This window comes from Jatropha curcas, chromosome 6 (assembly GCF_041381405.1).
Source record: "Jatropha curcas cultivar XTBG-Jc1 chromosome 6, XTBG_Jcur_1.0, whole genome shotgun sequence".
Lineage (NCBI taxonomy): Eukaryota > Viridiplantae > Streptophyta > Magnoliopsida > Malpighiales > Euphorbiaceae > Jatropha > Jatropha curcas.
Window position 1 is genome coordinate 27,263,539 of NC_143156.1, and position 20,256 is coordinate 27,283,794.

General features: G+C 33.2%; 3 protein-coding genes across 8 annotated transcripts; all 3 read left to right on the forward strand.

Annotated features, from left to right (window-relative positions):
- The first annotated feature begins 225 nt into the window (after window positions 1-225).
- On the forward strand, window positions 226-4,493 carry LOC105648097 (mitogen-activated protein kinase kinase kinase 1). Of its 2 annotated transcripts, none has more exons than XM_037639097.2 (3): window positions 226-413; window positions 1,826-2,224; window positions 3,433-4,493. In XM_037639097.2, the coding sequence occupies exons 1-3, from the start codon at window positions 324-326 to the stop codon at window positions 4,216-4,218; spliced, it is 1,275 nt and encodes a 424-aa protein (XP_037495025.1). In that variant the 5' UTR covers window positions 226-323; the 3' UTR covers window positions 4,219-4,493. The 2 variants fall into 2 exon arrangements, with proteins under 2 accessions (XP_037495025.1, XP_089579524.1); XM_089723398.1 differs by having other exon boundaries at window positions 263-399.
- Window positions 4,494-5,152: 659 nt separating this feature from the next.
- LOC105649563 (ALA-interacting subunit 3) lies at window positions 5,153-8,738 on the forward strand. 5 transcript variants are annotated; one of them, XM_020684272.3, is made up of 9 exons: window positions 5,153-5,265; window positions 5,472-5,573; window positions 5,688-5,746; window positions 5,856-5,930; window positions 6,043-6,159; window positions 6,249-6,319; window positions 6,544-6,841; window positions 7,089-7,378; window positions 8,043-8,330. In XM_020684272.3, exons 2-9 carry the CDS (start codon window positions 5,495-5,497, stop codon window positions 8,101-8,103), a joined length of 1,050 nt encoding a protein of 349 aa, XP_020539931.1. In that variant the 5' UTR covers window positions 5,153-5,265; window positions 5,472-5,494; the 3' UTR covers window positions 8,104-8,330. The 5 variants fall into 5 exon arrangements, 3 of the variants coding, with proteins under 3 accessions (XP_020539931.1, XP_089578336.1, XP_020539927.1); XM_089722210.1 differs by having other exon boundaries at window positions 5,211-5,265; window positions 5,494-5,573; XR_005178123.2 differs by lacking the exon at window positions 5,153-5,265 and adding an exon at window positions 8,388-8,738 and having other exon boundaries at window positions 5,314-5,573; window positions 8,043-8,168.
- An 856-nt stretch (window positions 8,739-9,594) lies between these two features.
- On the forward strand, window positions 9,595-19,328 carry LOC105648088 (Galactose oxidase/kelch repeat superfamily protein). The gene is made up of 16 exons (XM_012234384.4): window positions 9,595-9,853; window positions 9,932-10,029; window positions 10,867-11,005; window positions 11,088-11,116; window positions 11,389-11,485; window positions 11,578-11,633; window positions 11,755-11,862; window positions 12,497-12,553; window positions 13,867-13,958; window positions 14,797-14,881; window positions 15,939-16,091; window positions 16,659-16,759; window positions 17,179-17,343; window positions 17,451-17,563; window positions 18,253-18,343; window positions 18,932-19,328. The coding sequence occupies exons 1-16, from the start codon at window positions 9,792-9,794 to the stop codon at window positions 18,989-18,991; spliced, it is 1,506 nt and encodes a 501-aa protein (XP_012089774.1). The 5' UTR covers window positions 9,595-9,791; the 3' UTR covers window positions 18,992-19,328.
- Window positions 19,329-20,256: the final 928 nt, after the last annotated feature.

Sequence of the window (20,256 nt, forward strand, 5' to 3'; positions counted from 1 at the left end):
AAAATCATTTCGAGTCAATCGGATTTATCCGGTCAATCAATTTAATCCGGTTCACTTAAATAATTTAAAAATAAGACCGATTCGATTTTGAGGCGGTTGGTTCTCTGGAAGGATCTTCCGGGTGAATTCCAGTTTAATAAGTATGGTGTAATTACTGTTTAAGTTTTATTTTAAAGTATAGAAAAAATAATAAAAAATGAGAATTCTCAAGTTTTAGGATATTTTGCTATTGGGCCACGTTTAAAGCTTGAACTAAGATCCCCAAACCGCAACGCGCGCAACTACTTTCATTCACATTTCACAGTTAGTCTGCAGTGGAGACGATGGCGAAGACGGCAGCGGCGTCGTTTGCGGTGGTGGTTGAAACAGCAGCGGGAGGCGGGGGAGCAAAATCCGACGGTAATACAGTAATGGTAACAGGAGTGAACAAAGGGCTAACCAGAGCCTTAGCTCTAAAACCTGTTAACAATTGGCTGCTTATGTTCTCACGATAAGCTCAATTTCCTCCAATCCAAACTCTTCTTTGACCATAACAACCGCCAACTCCTTCTTAACGATGAATTGGGATTATTTTCCTTTTTCAGCTTCAATTTTTGCTTTATATTTGATTGATTTGATTTTTTAGTTGTTTAAATTTATAATGCGGGAGAAATTTTAAGCTGAAATTTATTCGTTGTAGCTTTACTATGATATTTCCTTTTATTGTTCAATTTGTTTCTTATATATAACATTAGTAATAATATAATTGCAATTTGCTATAAAATATGTTCTGCATAAGTTTTTAATAGGCTATATCTACTGAATGCTAGTTGACTTTACGAAAAAGAAAACATTTTTAATTCTAAAATTCTGAGTAATGCATTTCTGAAATGGGATTTCTATGGAGGGGAAGATGACATGGATAGAATTTTTGCTGAGTCATTTGTTGGGAGAGAAGAAGCAACATTAAGGTTTGAAAATTTCTAAGAATGGACTTCCATATTCCTTTTTATATTCTGAAAATGTATTCTCATTTGTTTGTATATTCTAATAGAAAAATAGTAAAACAACACATATCTGAAAAGAGAGCAACATTAAGGTTTGAAATATTCTAAGAATGGACTTTCTCATTCCTTTTTGTATTCTGAAAATGTATTCTCATTAATTTGTATATCTAATTGGAAAATATAAAAGCAATACATAACTGAAAAGAGAGAGAAGGTCTCAGCAACATATTATAATGTATTAGTTCTTGTTGTTTAGTCTTAAAAAAGTGCATTTGGAAAAGGTCATATATGTCAGAGAATAATGTTGAAATTTGCCTAAATTTATAGGGAAAACAGCCTTTGAGACTCTGGCTTAGTCTTGAGAAAAATGTTCAAAGAGCATCACGGTACATATTGAGTTTATGTATTTGCTTGCTCTTCATTTTCTTTGATGTCTGACTTGATTATGTTGTTGTCTTATATATAGAGTGCAGACTTTTGAATTTAGACATGTTCTTCCCCCTTGCTAGTGCTTTTTCTTTGCATTTGGGTCTCTTCCTGACTTGTTATTGAGTTTTTCTTGTTCGCTTGTTTTAGGGAGGATGCCCTGTATTTTTTTGTTTATTGCTCATAGGTATGCAAGTTAGAAGTTAAACCATTATGGCAATGCTAGGGTTTTGATTTGTCAGGATAGCATGTTTGACTTCTCTTGGTTTTGGCTGGGGTTTCAAAAAATAGGGTTTTGACTCTCTTGATTTTCAGAAAATAGACTGTAGGTTAGTATGCTACTACAATGCCAGTACCCAGTTATTACTGAACAAATGTACCATTACTTCTTTGAATGCTACGAGATTGAGCAGGTACAGGAATGTGATGAGATGGATGAAGATTTGGAATTTGATGACTTGAAGGAGGTTTACAGTTATGATGAGGCGGAGGAGAGCTTGTCCTCTGATGAGGCGGAGAGCCTGTTGTCTTTTGAGACAGAGAAGAGCCTGTCCTCTTATGAGGTGGAGAAGAGCCTGTCCTCTTATGGGGCGGAGGAGAGCCTGTCCTCTTATGAGGCGGAGGAGGATCTGTCCTCTTATGACGTAGAGCTGCACCAAGCCCACAAGGAGGACCTGGAATCTGATAAGGTGGAGGAGGATGGGGAATCTGATGAGCAGGTCCAAGACGCTTTTGATTTAGAGCTGCACCAAGCCCACCTAGAGCAGATGCTTCCACAGCCTTCAATTGCAAGGCAAATGATCCTCAACTGGGTGAGTAACTACAAATTTACATTTTCAATTGTATTATGTAGTTTCCATTCTAAGTTGCGATATGTCATGAATGATTGCAGCATCATGCCCTTACATTTGTGTTATAATGGTGATTAGATAGGAAACAAAATGATGAGTGGCATTACAATAATCAAATTATTTCGGAAATTTGACTAAAGATAATTGAAGGGCTATTATCACAGTGTTCATATTTGTTCTTTACAAAGGAAAGTTAAAATGAGGACATCTATCCCTCTATGTGATTCTTTTTTTTAATTGTTGTATTTCGGTATATGTCTATATAAATGAAACATAACAGCAAAAAGTAAATTCTTTTAGAAGTTCGAAAGGCAAAATTCTAGTATAATAAACTTAAGAAAAATTACCTTCCAAGTCCATTGTAGTTAATCTTTATCATACTTGATCAATTTCACATATGAAACTTAGGCTAAGTTTGGTGCAACTTAATAAAATGTTGGAAATCTCGTACTTTTGTATAAGAAAAGAAAACCAAATGTAACATGGTTGCATCACATTCAACCATAAGCTGCCTTAGGTAATATTTTACTATTATACACCAACTTTACATAAATGACTAGTAATTTATTCTTCAGTATTACTTGCTCTTAGACCTTTTTACCATGAGCCCTATCCCCACTTCCACTGTTGTCGTCACCACTGCTATTTCAATTGCTGGCATCATTGCCATGAAAGATGCTATCTTCACTGCTATATTTCTGCCATATAATGACCATTGCATGATACTTCCAACAGACCACTACAAATGCCAATGTTAATATTACTCTTATTTTGCCACAGCTGGCATTATTTTCTACAATGCTACTGCTAATGCCAATGCGCACCATGATTGGTTCATTGTTCCTTATGTACTCTATTAAAAAAACTAAAAGCACGGTCATTGTATTCTTGTAATATTTTTATTTATGACACTAAACATTTCTTACTATAATTTCACTCTATACCTTATTGCATTATACTGATGATTACATTTCTTTTATTTTATTACTTACTTCCAGAAATTGCTTGAAGATTGATTCAAACAAGGAATTCTGTGGTTGACTACATTGAACTCCATTTGATTGCTTATCTTATTCTGTTTCAAATGCCAAACAAGACTTTTCTGAATATGAATAGGAATTGTATTTTTTTTCTTAAGGAACTGATACTGAAGTGATATATAAACGCAGATGCCTATAGAGAAACTTAATATTGAAAGTTCACAGAAGGGTCCTCTTCTAGGACGTGGATCATTTGGATCAGTATATGAAGGATTTGCTGCTGATGGATTCTTTTTTGCCATGAAGGAAATTCAGTTTTTAAGTGAAGGCTCCCTTACAAAAGTTGAGAAGGAGATTGCTTTACTAAGTCGATTAAGGCATGACAATATAGTCCAATACTACAATGCCCAAAGGATCGACTCAACCCTCTACATTTTTCTTGAGCTTAGTAAAGGCTCCCTTGAGAAGCTCTATCAGAAGTATGAACTTAAAGATTCCCAAGTCTCAGCTTACACAAGACAGATTTTGCACGGTGTAAGTTATCTCCATGGGCAACACATAATTCACAGGGACATTAAATGTGCCAATATATTGGTCGATGTTTGTGGATGGGTAAAACTTGCAGATTTTGGATTGGCAAGGGTAATAGAATCCAGCACTCTTATTAAGTCAAGCTGGGGGACTCCTTGGTGGATGGCTCCTGAGGTTATTGATTCAAAAAAAGGATATGGCGTTCAAGCTGATATATGGAGCCTTGGCTGCACTGTGTTGGAGATGTTAACTCGTCACCGTCCATACCCTGATTTGGAGTCCCAACAAGCAATGTTTACAATTGCGAAAGGAATGCTGCCTCCAATTCCTGAAAATCTCAGTGCTGATTCAAAGGACTTCATCCTACAATGCCTGCAAGTTGATCCCAAAGATCGTCCCACTGCTACTCAGCTTTTGAAGCATCCATTTGTAAAGGAATTATAATGATCAATTTTACGGAATTGGATTCTTCTTTCAGTTCCAACTATGTTATAGTTTTTCTTGCGCTTAATTTCCAATCATGATTTAAATTGGGAAAAGGCTGATCACGGGGTCCTTGCGCCTCGTCTGGTGTGCAATATTAGCTATATTTTTGTTTCAGCGAGTTCTTTGGTGTATTATTTGCACACTGCTCCTGCCTACTGTGACCTATTAGCTTTTATGTACTTAGGAAAAAAAAGTTACATATCATGATTTTTAATAGTTTCTTGGCAACGTCATTTATTTTAATTCATACAAATCTTTTTTTCTCTATAAGTTATTTATTTTATTAATTTTTTAAATTAAATTTATTTTTAATAATTTTAATCGCATTATCTAGTTGTTGAAATATGTTATGATGTTAGAAATCAAAGTAAAGGAAAAGTTAAAAAAAAATAATTCAAATAAAGAAAGAAAATCATAAAATAAATTATCTATGTACCTAATAGTATGTTAAGTGAGAGTCTAAGTTACAAAATAGTTAATTAAGCTCATGTAATCAATGTGTTTTTTTTTTTTTTAATACTCTTTTAGAATATTGAATTTAAAACTTTCTTATCATAAAATTAATTTTGCATTTAATAATAAAAATAAAATAAAAATAATGATGTTGTTAATATATTGTTGACCTAACTTCGTTGTTAATATTAATCTAACTTACAAGTAGCAAGTATTTTTATTACAATAAAATCCAATGGTTTATATAAAAATTAGTTAAATCTAACGGTTATGAAAACTTTTTTATGGATGGAGGTATTTTTCTATTTTCTAATTTTATCCAATAATAAAAATAAAAGCTGCCTCCAAACTAATAAACAGTTACAAACCAAATAATATTTTTTTCCTAAAAAGAGAAAACAAATTATCCTCCTATATTACCAATTTCATAACTAAAATAACCATTTTAGTTAATGATTCATATTTTCCTCTTGCTTTCCTCTTCCTTCTAAATGACATTTGTCCATTTTCAACCATTTTCTACTCTACCAAACAAAACAAAATCATAAAAAGGTAATTATTCTCAAAAAAAAAAAAAAAATCATAAAAAAGGTAATAACTAAAATGGAAAATCAGAAGCCAATTATAATGAAAGAAAGGATGAATCACATCTGGATGATCTTCTCTTTTAAGCAGATTTACCCAGAAATTATTTTCATTTAATCATATATCATTACATATATTTTTTTAAAATTATATATAATCTCTATTGATGCCAGACACTGTTGCGATTGATATTAGAATGAGAGGAGCAAAGAGCTCCGACGGAGTAGATGATCCATCAACTTCTTCCGCCAAGAAAAACTCTGAGAAACCCAAATGTCAGGTTCTTTCTTTCTTTTTCTTATAATTTTCAATGTTAATTCTTTTTCTATTTACTTATTTTATTTGTTAATTAATAAGAAAAACAAGTTTTTCGTAATTATTGCTTGCAGATTCAAGATTTACACAACAAGAGCTTTCTGCCTGCAAACCCATTCTAACTCCAGGATTGGTATTATTTATTATACTCAAATTTCTAAAAATTTATTATTATTATTGTTATTTTATTTCCCTACGAGTATAAAAAAGGTACGAGACTAATGTCGTTTCGAGTTTTTCAGGTGATTGCATCTTTCACCATTTTTGGTGTTGTGTTCCTCCCTCTCGGCCTTGCCTCCTTGTTTGCTTCCCAAAGTGTAATCTGATTTCTAAATTCTCTTAACAATTGCTTAATTATGTTAATAATTAATTAATTAATTAATATGCATATTTTATTTCCTTAATATTAATTAATATATATGCATACAGGTGGTGGAGATTGTTGATCGCTATGACAAAGACTGCGTTCCTGGTAGTTTTAGCAATACCCCACTTGAATATATTCAGAACAGCAAAGCAGACAAAACTTGTACTAGAAAATTAACTGTTAGTCTAATATTCCTCATTTTTTTTCATTATTACTAATTAATTTCAGGTATAATAGTAAATATTTTAAATTAATTTGCATTTTTCAGGTGCCCAAGCAAATGAAAAATCCTGTTTATATATATTATCAACTTGATAATTTCTACCAAAATCATCGCCGGTAAGTGCAATATACATTCAGTTGAAGATACTGTAAGTTTAACCTTATTAGCTCTTACATGCTCGTTTTATATAAAGTCGAGCTTATAATAACCAAATCCTGTACATTCTTTGGTTATTTTAAGGATGTTTTTGATAAGAGCGATCGTGTCAATCATTTTTATATAAAAACGAGCTTATAACAGTTGAATCTTGTTTGTGAACTTGTTTTGATGTTGGTTCCAGATATGTAAGGAGCAGAAGTGACAAACAATTGCAAAGCAAGAATAGCGAAAATGTAGTGAGCGCATGTAGCCCTGAAGATATAGAGAATGGGAAGCCAATAGTGCCTTGTGGCCTTGTTGCTTGGAGTTTATTTAATGATACATATGTATTTAAAGTTGCAAACAAGGCCTTGGATGTTAATAAAAAAGACATTGCCTGGAAAAGTGACAAAGAACATAAATTTGGTTCTGATGTCTATCCTAAAAATTTTCAGACTGGTGACTTAATCGGAGGTGGAACCTTGAATTCAAGCATACCGGTAAATATCTATTTACATTCTTTAGAATTAGGCATGGCCTCGTATTGGTCTTGACCGGAACTGGCTGGTTTCTAGCTGGTCCTGGTTCTGAAATTTGGAGTTGAAACTGGTTGGTTCCAACCATTTCAGCCGAGGAAAAAAAAGAAGGTTCCAAGTCATGCTGTAATTAGCTGGAACCTAAATTAGAACATATGGAATTGGGATTTGGTTTTCTTTTATTTTGATATGTTGGTTTTGCATTAAACAGTTAAGTGAACAAGAAGATCTTATAGTTTGGATGCGTACGGCAGCATTGCCCACTTTTCGAAAACTGTATGGAAAGATAGAAGCAGACCTTCAAGCAAATGATGAAATTGAAGTGCAAATACAAAATAACTATAATTCTTATGGTTATGGGGGCAAAAAGACGCTAGTCCTTTCGACAACTACTTGGATTGGAGGAAAAAATGATTTTCTTGGCATTGCATATCTGTGTATTGGTGGATTAAACTTGCTCCTTGCAATAGGCTTCATACTTATTTACGTTTTCAAGCCAAGGTAAGTGATGGTTCCAAGTCTTCTTTTCTTTTTTTTAGTTTTTCTATATGCAGGTATTGCTATTTGTGTTTCAGAAGATGGTTTTATAGAAGAAAAAAAATGCTTCCTTTTAGTACATATGTATTTAAATTAAACGAAACCGAGGGTCACTAATCTTTGAGACTATTTCTCATTTGATATTGAAGATGCTGAGAAGAACTGTCGACTCACAGGCATAATGGCCCAGTGCATAAATTTGACACTTTCGACTCTTATTCTCGTAGTTACCTGAATTTATGGAGAATCTACCATGACTATGCATTTTCATACATTTCAATAATAACTATATTCCTATTCAAAATGAAATAACTATATGATATTCAAAATGAAATAACTGTATGGGGTTCAATCATAATTCTACACTTTCACATTTTATTTTGACAATGGACATAGTTATGACCGTGAAAGTGCAGGTTATGACTAACCCAACAGAAATCAGAGGGCGAAAAGGAAAATCGATCAAAATTGAGAGTTAAATTTATGACTTAGGCATGGTATAATTTGAGTTAGGAAACACATTGCATATTTCGCATCTTTAAACAGAAATGATGTATTAATATAAAAAGCTAATCACAATAGTAATTTTTAATATTTGAAATATATTTTTCTTTTTTGCAATGTGCAGGCCTTTGGGAGATCCAAACTACTTGTCTTGGAACAAAAACACAACAGCAAGTGCAAATTAGGCAGCTTTAACAATTTATCATTCATAAAACAAGTGAAATGATATGTAATTGAGAATGGAAACCAGGTATTAGGACAGGGCTGTTCAAAATCTGTTGCTCGATTTTGAATCTGAAATTAACTAAGATAATCACAATTTCATCAATTGATAGCTAATAAATGAGGTTATAAAAAAACAATGTAATCCAATTGAAAAGTCATAAATTAGCATGATTAGTTAATTTCTATACTGATCTTACCTTAATCAGAATTTAGAAATATGAATTTTTTTTATACTTGCACGAAGTTTTCAGGCTTGTGTTCGTTTTAGCGGCCGACGATAAACATGATTAATTTTCGCTCGCTCTCGGAGGCAAAGGGGTTGCCCAACGGGAGTTTGCATCGTGGATGATCAATTCTACAAGTGTCCTTTGCTACTGAGCTACCTATTTGAGTTAGAAATATGAATCTTTGTTCCAACTTTTTTAATGGGTATAATTTTTTTTTTCTTTTTTAACTGTTCAGTACCATAGTATCTTTATTGGACTATGGCAATTATTATGTTTCCTTTCTCTCATTCCTCGATCATTGTTAGTAGGGAAAAAAAATTATTAGAACAAAAAGAATTGTCTCATTACAGTCGATTAAGGTTGACAAATGATTTAGTTTATTTGAGGAACTTGACTTTACCATCAATGAGACAATTTCAGATTATCGATAAACAAGTTTGAGACGTGTTCAGATATTTTTTTTATTTATTTGTATATCGGATTCAAGAATTTGGTACTCAATACCTACTATCTTTTGATTAGTACTCTAATAATATCATAGATATTTAATTTTTTTTATCAAATCAATATAGAGATCGTAATTTTTACTTATTTTTAATTCCAAGAAATATAAAAAATAAAATAACAGTTTAGTGTTAAATGAGTTTTAATATAAATAGATAATGGTGATTAAATTTAGAATGAGTTCGGATCTGAATTGAGTTTGGTATCTTATTTATAAATGAGATTGGGTTTGGATATGTTTTTTAATGCAAAATCGGTCTCTGAATTATAGTCAAATTAATATATAAGAAAATTAATTATTAAAAACTAATTATGAGATCTGTGAATTATGATTTTACTAACACCTTAGTTCTTTTATCCAAAAAGAGAACCGGAATATTAACGGAAATTATAAGGGAATAACTAAAGTATTAATGGATATAAATTAATGATCTTATACTTAGCTTGATTATAATTTAAATATCAAATTCTCAATTATTTGACAGTTAAAAGAAGTTAAGACGAAAGAACCAACATATTAATGAAATTATAAATTAAAAATCTCATAATTAATTTTTGAAAATAAAAAAAATTTTTGTGTATTAATTTAATTATGGTTCAATATATTTTTTTCCTATTTTAATTGAATAAATAAATAGTCCGTTGTCAATTGTAACTGCCAGACCGTAAACTAAAAACCAAAATCAATAATCATCTATTTGGCTCCTATCGATTTGGACTTCAACTCAAGTCGAGTTCAGAGCAGAGTTAACTCAACTCGAGTTGATTCAAACAAATCGAACTCGATCGTTCTCCTTCCTTCCTCTGCCCTGTAAGTCTCTACTTAACGGTCAAGTCCACAGAGAAAGCTTCTTCACTTTAGAAAAAGAAAACCGCAACTCTTAACAGAGCCAATTGCGATTCGAGACGTCAGAAATATGCATTACTGGGTTCAAGCTTCTCCCGCTGATTTCAGCGGAACTCCTCCCCGACCTCGCAGGTTATATATTTATGCATATGTATATATTTATATATTCATTTAATTGTTTATTTATTTGGGTTTTGTTTGATTTGGCAGTGGTCACACCGCCGTTGTTGTCGGAAAGTCCAAGGTGGTCTTCTTCGGTGGCCTGATCGACAAGAAATTTCTAAGCGACATTGTAGTATATGATATGGGTATTGTTTTTTAGTTTTCTTTGTTTTATTTTATGCCTTTGTGATTGTTGAGTTGATACTGGATAGAAATTCTTAATTCAAGTAATTGAATTCATTGATTGTGTACTTTGAGGGTGCAAAGCAATGCATAATTGATGATTCAGTAATTTAAGGAAATTCTTTGATTGGTGAGTGAGTGTTGAATTGTGAAAAGTTTAGTGCTTTATTTCCTGTTCTATTAAATAATCAATTTGGTAAATAAAGTTATTTGGTTTATGTAAATGCTACCAATTTTTAAAAATCTATAGATTTTGTTAGCCATGTCTAAAATGCTAACAAAAAATGCATATGAAGTTGTTGAAAATATAAATGCAGCATTGTCTTGTTTAAGAATGTAAATATAGTATAGAAGGTAAAACAAGATCTTTGTGACAACTGCTTCTGCTGCTAATATCTGATATGCTTGTTTCTTCACAATTGCAGTGCAACACCAGTTGCAACTTATAGGAAAAACTAGACAGTTGCTATTGTGAAATGGATTGCATTGAAAATAAAAAATAGATGCGACATATTTAGGTCGAATGAAACTTGTTACATATAGCTGGATTAATTGGATATGTTATCTTAAAAATCTAGAGGGAATCATATTAGAGGTTGTGCTAATATGCAAATGCACACTTAGGTAATTAGATTTAGATATATTGTATATGTATAGGGATCAGGAAAGCAAACTGCTCAGACACAATATTTTCCCAAGATATTTGGGGTTGTGTGTGTGTGAAGAAAGATAGAGAACACAACTGCTAGCATCCAAAATTTGTCTATAAATTCTCAATAATAGGTTTGCTGTTGTTCCAGAGAATAGGTTGTGGTTTCAGCCAGACTGCAGTGGAAGTGGCTCTGATGGACAAGTGGGCCCCAGCCCACGAGCATTTCATGTTGCTGTTTCAATTGATTGTCACATGTTCATCTTTGGTGGAAGGTCCAGCAGCAAAAGGTTTGGAAAATCTCATGTATTAATGCTCTACTATTACAAAATCTCTGTAGACATTTTTTTTATGATTGAGTTGGATCTGCAGGATGGGTGACTTTTGGGTTCTGGATACTGGTAAGACATATTTCTTCAATATTTTTGGTTCTTTTATTAATAATTGCCCCATCCTCTCGCTCTCTCACACACTCGTTTTCTGCCTCTCTCTTTCCACTAATTCCTCCATGTGCATGTATAGAGGTGTCTTTGTATTTATCAGTCTGTGTGTGTTATGTGCATGTCTACACCTATGTACTCGGAAAATAAAGTTGAATATATTTCCAGAATGCTCAATTAAACTTCTTTTTCCCAAACTTGTTGGGGACTAAATGAGAATATGTATGCTTCAGATATATGGCAATGGTCAGAGCTAACCAGCTTCGGTGATTTGCCTTCACCAAGGGATTTTGCTGCAGCCTCATCAATTGGAAACCGGAAAATTGTTATGTGGGTTTTATTCTAATTACATTGTTCATATTACTATCATACCCAGAGTTTAATCCAGTATAATTTAGTCATGGACATTTATTTTAATGCAGGTATGGTGGGTGGGATGGCAAGAAGTGGCTGTCAGATGTTTATGTCTTGGACACAAGTAACCCATTTTTACATTTTTTTTGGCCATGTTATCTGAAGGGACTTCTTATTTTCAGAATTTTTTTTTTTTTTATTCAAGTGATAGTTGCATCAGTAACAGGTTGTATTTCTTTGAACAGTATCCCTTGAGTGGACAGAGCTGTCAGTTACTGGAGTACTGCCTCCACCTAGATGTGGCCATACAGCAACCATGGTTGAGAGACGGTTGCTTGTCTATGGTGGTAGAGGTATAGTCCAGAAGTTTTACACATAGGAACTACAATTTTGTCCCCGAATTCTTTCTTAGTAGTCTAACTCTCATCTGTGGTGCCAAAATAGATCTATTGCAGTTCATCCCAAATTACTTTGAATTACTAATCGCTTATTGCATCTGCTGAAAATACTGGCATTTTGCTGGATTATCGTCTCTTGAGCTATTCCCTTATCAAATACTGACAAGCATAGGTCATAATACAAAACACAATATGAGAGAACTAATGTGCACGTAGAGGTTGATATAAACAAACACGTAATAAGAGAGATCTACCATGATGGTGTGTGATCATTAATTGCATTATTTTTTGTTTTTTCTTTCTCTGTCCAGATATGTCCTGTGTTATATGTATTTGGTTAACAATAAAAGGAGAATTATCATACATTTATATGAGGATTAGCATTCAAGTTAGTCATTTTGCATGTAGCTATCTCCACAAAACTGACAAAATTAACAATACAATTACTTTATTTGGTGTCAACTTGATGTTGGTGTTGCCGACTGTATAGCTTAATAATGTTTCTATTCATTTACCATTTGAGTAATATCTGAGAGTTTGCACTTTAAGCAATGCTTAACTAGCAGAATTATTTTCTGAACTTTGGCAGGTGGTGGTGGGCCAATCATGGCTGATTTGTGGGCTCTGAAGGGTCTTATTGAAGAAGGTTGATGGTCAATCCCTTTCAGCATCATTGCTTAATGATTTTGATATGTTCTATGCTTCCAGTTATAAAATATGGCTTCTAGTGTTGGATGCACATTATAGCTTTGTTTTTCAGTATGCTTTACAAATCTTCTTCTCTCTCTGATCAAATTATTTGTTGTGTTATTTCCATTATACTACGGTGGATGCATGACATGTTCGAGAGATACATTGTTGTCTTTTCCATAGTAGGCACGTCAGAGTAGATTCCCAATGATGAAGATGGTATGATTTAATAAATGGAAAATCTGTTGATATTGGTTGATTTTGACCATCCCTTGAATGATTGGTTGGAGCTGTTAGATTGGATATCATTTCATTCCTAAACCACTAATATGAAATATGCCCCAGATAAGGCAGAATAAAGGATGGCACTAATGTGGTCAGACCCAATTAGTTTGAATTAAATCCGGGTTAAGTTTGGATTTTATGTCCTTTTAAAATCGAATGGCTCCGTGTTGCTGTGTTTGGTCAATTGAAGTCAATTGCTTTTGTGTGAATAGTCACAGCACAAGTAGGTAGTAGGGCATATATCTGTTGGATGGCGTATTGTCACATGAATAGATTACAAGAATACTTAAAGAGAAAAGAATTAGTTAAGAGAACCATTACAATGTTTTTCCTGTAGCATTTTTTTTCTTGGACTACTTGACACTGGAGTGGCTCACTGGCAAAACATCAGGAATATCTTTTTTCGTGCTGAATTATGCTATTTGGTGATGCTGTTTATTTTCTTATGAGGTGTAATATGCATCTGGAATTATATATTTGATAGCCTAGAGTAATCCCATCTTTAGTTTTAGAATGTAATAATAAGATATTAACTAATTGATGGACTTACAGAAATTGAAGTGCTGGTTAAACAACAAAGATTTGCAGTTCAAAATGATTGGAGATCCACTATTATTAATTTTACTAGATACTGAGGTGCATGCCTGCTGTTCACGTGTTTGACCATCAAAATTAGGCATCCATTATTGTGATGGTGATTACTGAATGGACATCTTTTAATGAATATCACAATAAGCCACTGGTCTTTTTTCATGCATAGCTCTGGGAATGGAATTCCATGAACATTAGTGATCCCTTCTATTTTTGGGAAATAGTATTAAATATTTCAAATGAATAACAATCCTTAATATGAGTGGATGTGTTGATTATATTTTTCTTTTCATGTGTGTATACTTGTTGAAGATCTTAAAAGTACAATCATAGCGAGTGCTTCTTAACTTAAACTAAGTTGAGTTTGTGTTTTCTCTTTGTTGTGGAAGGAAGAGAATGAAACACCTGGATGGACCCAGTTGAAGCTTCCTGGTCAAGCTCCTTCTCCTCGTTGTGGCCACACTGTAACATCTGGAGGGCACTATGTAATGACATCTCTGGCTCCTCAATTATTTTCCTTTATTATTATTTTTTTCCTGAAAATAGTTACACTTCTGCCTCAGTATACTGATATGTTGTTACTATGTGACAACTGTTTGTGCCTAGAATAATTCAGGAAGCATTTCTGCTGCTCTTATTTGGATGTCCTGATTCTCATAGGAGAAGGAAGAGAATTTGGTGGATTTAAAACCTAAACTTAAAGGAGAAGTTTTTTGATTTAAAACCTATACTTATACAAGCTTCAAAAATATGCTTTCCCAGGACTAGATTCCTTCTAAGCATGACAGTTACTTTCTGATAAGAGAATTTCAGTTATCTGTGAATCAATACTTAATAATGATGCTTGTTAATAGTAATATCCATTGTTGCTGTAATTTTTGTCCTTTTTCCCACAGTATCACCTCCTTCAGTATTGCTATCAATGGCCAAAAGAGGCAAGTGCCAAAGCATTTAGAGTTGACATTAACTGCGTTTTATGACATTTTATTTTGTTATAATTATAATATTAATAATCATTATTAAAGCACCTGTTTAGCTTTAAAAACAATTTTCAAAAGGAAATGAAAGAAATATTTCCACTCCCTCTCTCGTGCTATGTATCGATCCCTTTCTATATATTATATATATATATATACTCCACGACAGCATTCGAGGTGCCTTGGCAGCAATGTGGAACTAGGTGTATATGATTGATATAAAGAGAAGAATTGGCCATAGTTAATATTTGTATTAACATCTTTCATTTTTTTGGGGGGTCAGTGACCCCATTTTCTTGTTGATAATAAGTAGTGCTGCTGACTACAAGAGTTTCTATTTTTTCAGCTCTTGCTGTTTGGTGGGCATGCCACTGGTGGCTGGTTGAGTCGATATGACATTTATTACAATGACTGCACTGTTTTAGACAGGGGTATTTACTTCTCAAATCACTTATTGGATCACTTAACTAATGTGTTTAGGAAATGATGCCTTTATCATTATGGAAAGGTTATGTTGATAATTTTCTGTATGACCCTGCCCTTGCTAAATCAATACTGTAATTTAATTTCACTCGAAGTTTAAAGCCATATAAAGGAAGATGGTTTCCACCAAAATAAGAAGGGAAGAGGGCAGCTGAACACTATCAATATACATTTACTTCTAAAAGTTAATTCAGCTTTCACATCCTAGTTATCAAGTTTCCATTCGCTCTTTGTCTCTTTAGGAATTTTCTTCGTATTGCATGCTGAAATAATGGCTACTATAATTCATAATTCATTCACATTTTTTAAAACAAATATTTTGATCCAGTAATAATATTCTTTTATATATTAGCCAAGTATTTTGGACCTTTAAGATAAGTTTTATTTTTACTATGGTATATTATTTTTCCTTTTTTCACATCTCAGGATAACAAGTGAATGCCGTTCAAATCAATTATCCATATATCTCTGAATGACTGCATGCTTGATTTGCTGTTGGGTTGAAAGAACAAATAGATTAATATAGTCTCATTAAGAATATTAGAGAAAAAGGACTACCTGAATCCTTGTTATGCTTTAGGGGGCTCAATGTAGTCTTCCTGAATTATCTTATTACTTAAGACACCATCAGTGATTTCTGCTCTCTGCTGCAAGTATGATGTGGAATTGGAATGCAGTTTAACTACAATAAAGCAAAGGCTGCATATAAATGTAAATATAAATAAATATATAAGAGCTAAACAATTTTCCTATGCTTTAGAGTATCTAGCTTCAACTTTTTTGTCATTTCTATTCACTAAAAACATAAAAGACAGTTTAAAATATCAAGGGGGTCAATCTTTGTAGCATCTATTGAAAGGACTTGCATGCTACTGCTGGCAGATACTGTTAAATAGCACCAGTATGCTGGTTGCACTACTAGATTATAACCATCTTCCAACACATTATAAAACTTTTTTTCCAATTTGAGTTTTCTTATCCTAACAATTGGTTTAATTTTTAAAGTGTCCGCACAGTGGAAACGATTACCTACCAGCGGTGATCCCCCTCCTGCTCGAGCATACCACACAATGACCTGTATTGGTTCACGATATCTTTTATTTGGTGGTTTTGATGGGAAGTTGACATTTGGTGATCTATGGTGGTTGGTTCCAGAAGGTACTAGATTTTGCTTATCTTTGAGTGGTTTTTTCCACTTGGGAATTACTCAAATTAATGAATTATCTTACACAAAGTTTGTCGTGCCACTTTACTCGACAAAATTTTCCAATTCCAACTTATCATTCAGCTAGAGAAGTTGCAAGTTGTTATTGTGTATCTAAAAAGCCCAAAACTATGGTAAAAAAAAGGGATGTTCCAATTATTCATCCCTTTTGAAATCTGATTGTTTCTTCCAAATTCCATTATTCAACTAAGAATAAGTCTTGGTTTAATGCTAAGGCTTTCGTTGTGAAATGAAGTCCGCGGTTTCAAACCACTGAGACAAACATGTATAAATATATTTGCATCTGATCTCAGGGCTTTAATGCAGGAAGCCTCATTAACTGGACCACCTTTCACTTATGTCAGTAAACAGACTCAAAATGAGATTTCCAGTTATCTATCAGATTTCAGATTTGCATAAAAGCATACTGCATCGATTCTTCTGTTGCAGAATGCCAAGTCAGATCTTTCATGTGTTAATTAACATGCTGTATGTTGTTTCCACATTTTGCTGTTTTCTAGGAGACCCTATTACAAAGCGGTTGGCTGCATCTCCACAGGAAATTCTTCCTCAAAGTAAGGATTTGGGCATGGCCAAGGAAGGTGTCCAATCTGCATTTAAGGTATCAAGGCAACTTCAGTCCTCTCAACACCATTTCTAACTACCCAATTGGTCAAGGAGCTCTCTACTATCTCCTTGTGCTTAATAAAACTGACATTGGTCCGTATTTTGACAAACATATTTTTATATCAATTTTTTGCCAAAACTATGATGCATATACTGGAAGAGAGTGTACCTTGATTGAACTTCGTGCTATCTTTTATGTGGGAAAATACATTTTATCAAATAACCTTCCGCATGCAAATTCCATCAAATGGGACGAGTCATGCGATGTTGTGAACATAGAAAATTTTGTTTAAGCGTTTGATTCTTTTTAATGGATACTTCAGATTTTTTGTTATATTGTATATCGATCACAGTAATTTACCTTTTTGGCTTTTTCCTATAAGATATTTGAATGACACAGCATCTCTTTCCCAGGAAAGCCAAAGGGAGGAATCTGCTATTGCTGAATTACAAAAGAGATCAGAAATTTCAGTTTCACTCTCAAGTTCTGGGCTTCAAATTGTAGATGAGTTCGAGGATGCAGAACTTCTTGAGCTTGCTTCAGGATTTATGGGTGATAGAGTCTCTAGCAATGAACAGGTTTTGCACAGTCATCCAATTTTGCTTTTCTTAATGATGTATCTTTTGTTGTGTATACTTTACTGACTATAATCTCTGTGGTTAAAATTAAAAAAAAAAAAAAAAAGAAAACTCTGGCACTTCGTGATCACTGGAGGAAGTCTACACCCAGTTCTATACAATTAAAGGAGCTTGGACCCTTGCTTCGCGACTATCAACGACTAATTGCTCGCTATCATTTGTAAGGAAAACTCACTCGTTGCAATTTATAACCGCAAAAGCAGTAGTTGTTTCTAGGATTAGCGCCAACTTCATTTTTGGATGCCAGCTACTGTCAGACCCAGATTATCTTGGGGCTCCATCATGCTCAAATTTCTATCTTTTCTGTTTTTCTTGATCTGAATGAAATTGTGGAGTTCTTTGATCATTGAAGAAAAATACACATCAAAGGACTTCCTTGTTGATACTTGGATATCTCATAGAGAACGGAGCAGTACATTAAGTTTTCATTTGATTTGAAACTTAATGAAATCTTGCAGTTCCCATGAACAAAACAGCATAGTGTTTGTGACAATTGACAGCTTTTTAATGAGATGATCTGAGGTATAGAAGACGACCTAGTTTTATTTTATGATGCTGACTGCTTGAAAAGGTAATGCTGAAATTCCATGGAGCTGAAGTATGGATTTTAGACTGAGGTTACGACCTTGAAAACAAAAAACTAGAGTGATTTTGCAGAAATGCAATAGTTCTTTCTTTTGGTAATCCTGAGAGCATTAAATGTGATAATCAGGATCAATTTGGTATTATATCAGTTTAGAAACATGTTTCTCCTAGTTGAGTCATTCATTTTTAAGATAATCTTGTTCAATTATCTTTTATTATTGTCATGATCCTCCTTTGTTTGGGTTTGTGTGGACTGTTAAACAGAGCAAAAGGCGGAGCTGATTTGCATTCAATGGAATCTGGTTTTCCTGGGAAATATGCTTATCAGTTTTATCACATGAAAAATGCTTCTCAGGTATTCTTGTTTGTTTCTTTTAGCTATAATGGAAAATTTTGAAAGATTCGGACATACCTTACATTTAAAAGCTGCTATATAAGTTTTGAGGTTAAAAAATCTGAATCTTCTCTATTCTCTTAGGCTGTGTTTGGTATGGTATGATGGAAAGTAAGATGATGTTATCATATGCCATTACATTACGGTATACGAAACATAACCTTATAGCGAAAAGTGAATTACTTTTTACCTGCCATCTTTGTTCTAGACATTATGAGGGAAGGGTATGTGTGCCTACAATTGATCAAATATGTTTGTCGATAAAAGTTTAGGACAATTAAAATAGTATCCTCTAGATGATGTTAGTACTGGAAAATCTCTCTCTCTCTCTCTTGAATGGTGTTGATAGTAGAAAAAGTTCCTCTCTTTTTTGTTTATGTCGCAATAATGGTAAGTTCGGACTTCAAGAACCATGAGGCCCTTTCTGAGCTATGTCTGAATATTGCAACTTTGCTCTCATCAACTTGTTATCTTAACGCTTCATTCACTTTCAGCATGCTTTTTTAAATCAATTGGTTTCACCTCTAACATGTCGAGATTGAGTTTCAGCTACGAATGGATGACATCCCGAAGCTCCTGGAAGAGTACAAACAGCTGCCATCTGATTGATGAACAATTTGGCAGTCTCCTTTTATATGAGCAAAATTGCCATTTGAGTTTGCAACTTTGCATCTGATCAGAGTGACCTTTTCGTAAATCTTCCTTAAACAGATTCTGATGCATATTGACAAGGGGATGCTTTGATTTTTACATGTACCATTTCGGATCTGTTTTTATTTAGTCATTGTTTAGTACAGCCTCTATTGACTATTTTCACTATTTCAGTATTCAGATGTACATTTGTCAATGCTGTAATGGCATTGTGTTTGAAAGACAACACTACTTATGTATCTAGATTGCCTCAAGGTGAGAAATATTCAGCTGCCTCAGGGCAACTTTGTTATTATTTTTGGCAAAATGCATACTTAAGCTAGGAGTGAACACGATTCCCAGAACCACTGGTTTTGGTATTAAACCTGCCGGTTCCAATCATAAGAAAAGTGGAACCACAAAAAGGAACCGCTTTTTGATGCTTTTTAAGACGGATTTGGAATCTCTAGTTTCAGTTTTATTCTGGTTTAGAACCAAACTTAGATAATTTTTTTCAAGCTTAATTTTTTTTTAAAGGTTTGTAGTTTGAATAAATAATAATAATAAATATTACTATTGAAAAACACCAAACCAATTTAATAAAAAATTTTAAAATTCAGTTAAAAAACTATAATAAAACAAAAAATAAGTTGGGGTTTCGATTTAGTATGGTTTTGATTTAGAAGCCATTGACTGCGATTTAGTGCTGGTTGTGACCGGTTTGATTTCAATTCAATTTTAGTTTAAAATCGAATTGTGGTCATCTCTAACTTAAGCAACTGAATTTATCTTTTTTCTTTTTTTTTCTCATTATCGATTTTTATTCATTAAGCTCTTAAATTTTTATTTGTGGACATTGAGCCCTTGAACTTTTATTTAGTTTAAGTAAATTGACTGAAAATAAATGGCAATTTAAGTCCCTAACAATAGGGCCTAATTTTAACAAAAAAAAAAAGAAAAAAGTTTAAAGGTTTTATTTTAATAAAAATAAAGAAGTTGAAAATATAGAAAGAATCTTCAATGGAAAAAGAATAGTTAATTATGTATAAAGAAATCCGTTAAGGATATTTTCGTCTATTTATTTATTAATTAAATTTTTTCTAACATAAATATTTTATACATCTTTTTTATTGCAAAACTGATTTTATTTCCGGATTTGTAATTCCTCCCGTACAAATGTTTTCTGCACGTTAAACTCTTCACCTTACAAAAGTGGTTAGTTGTACTCAAGTTTATCACTTGAG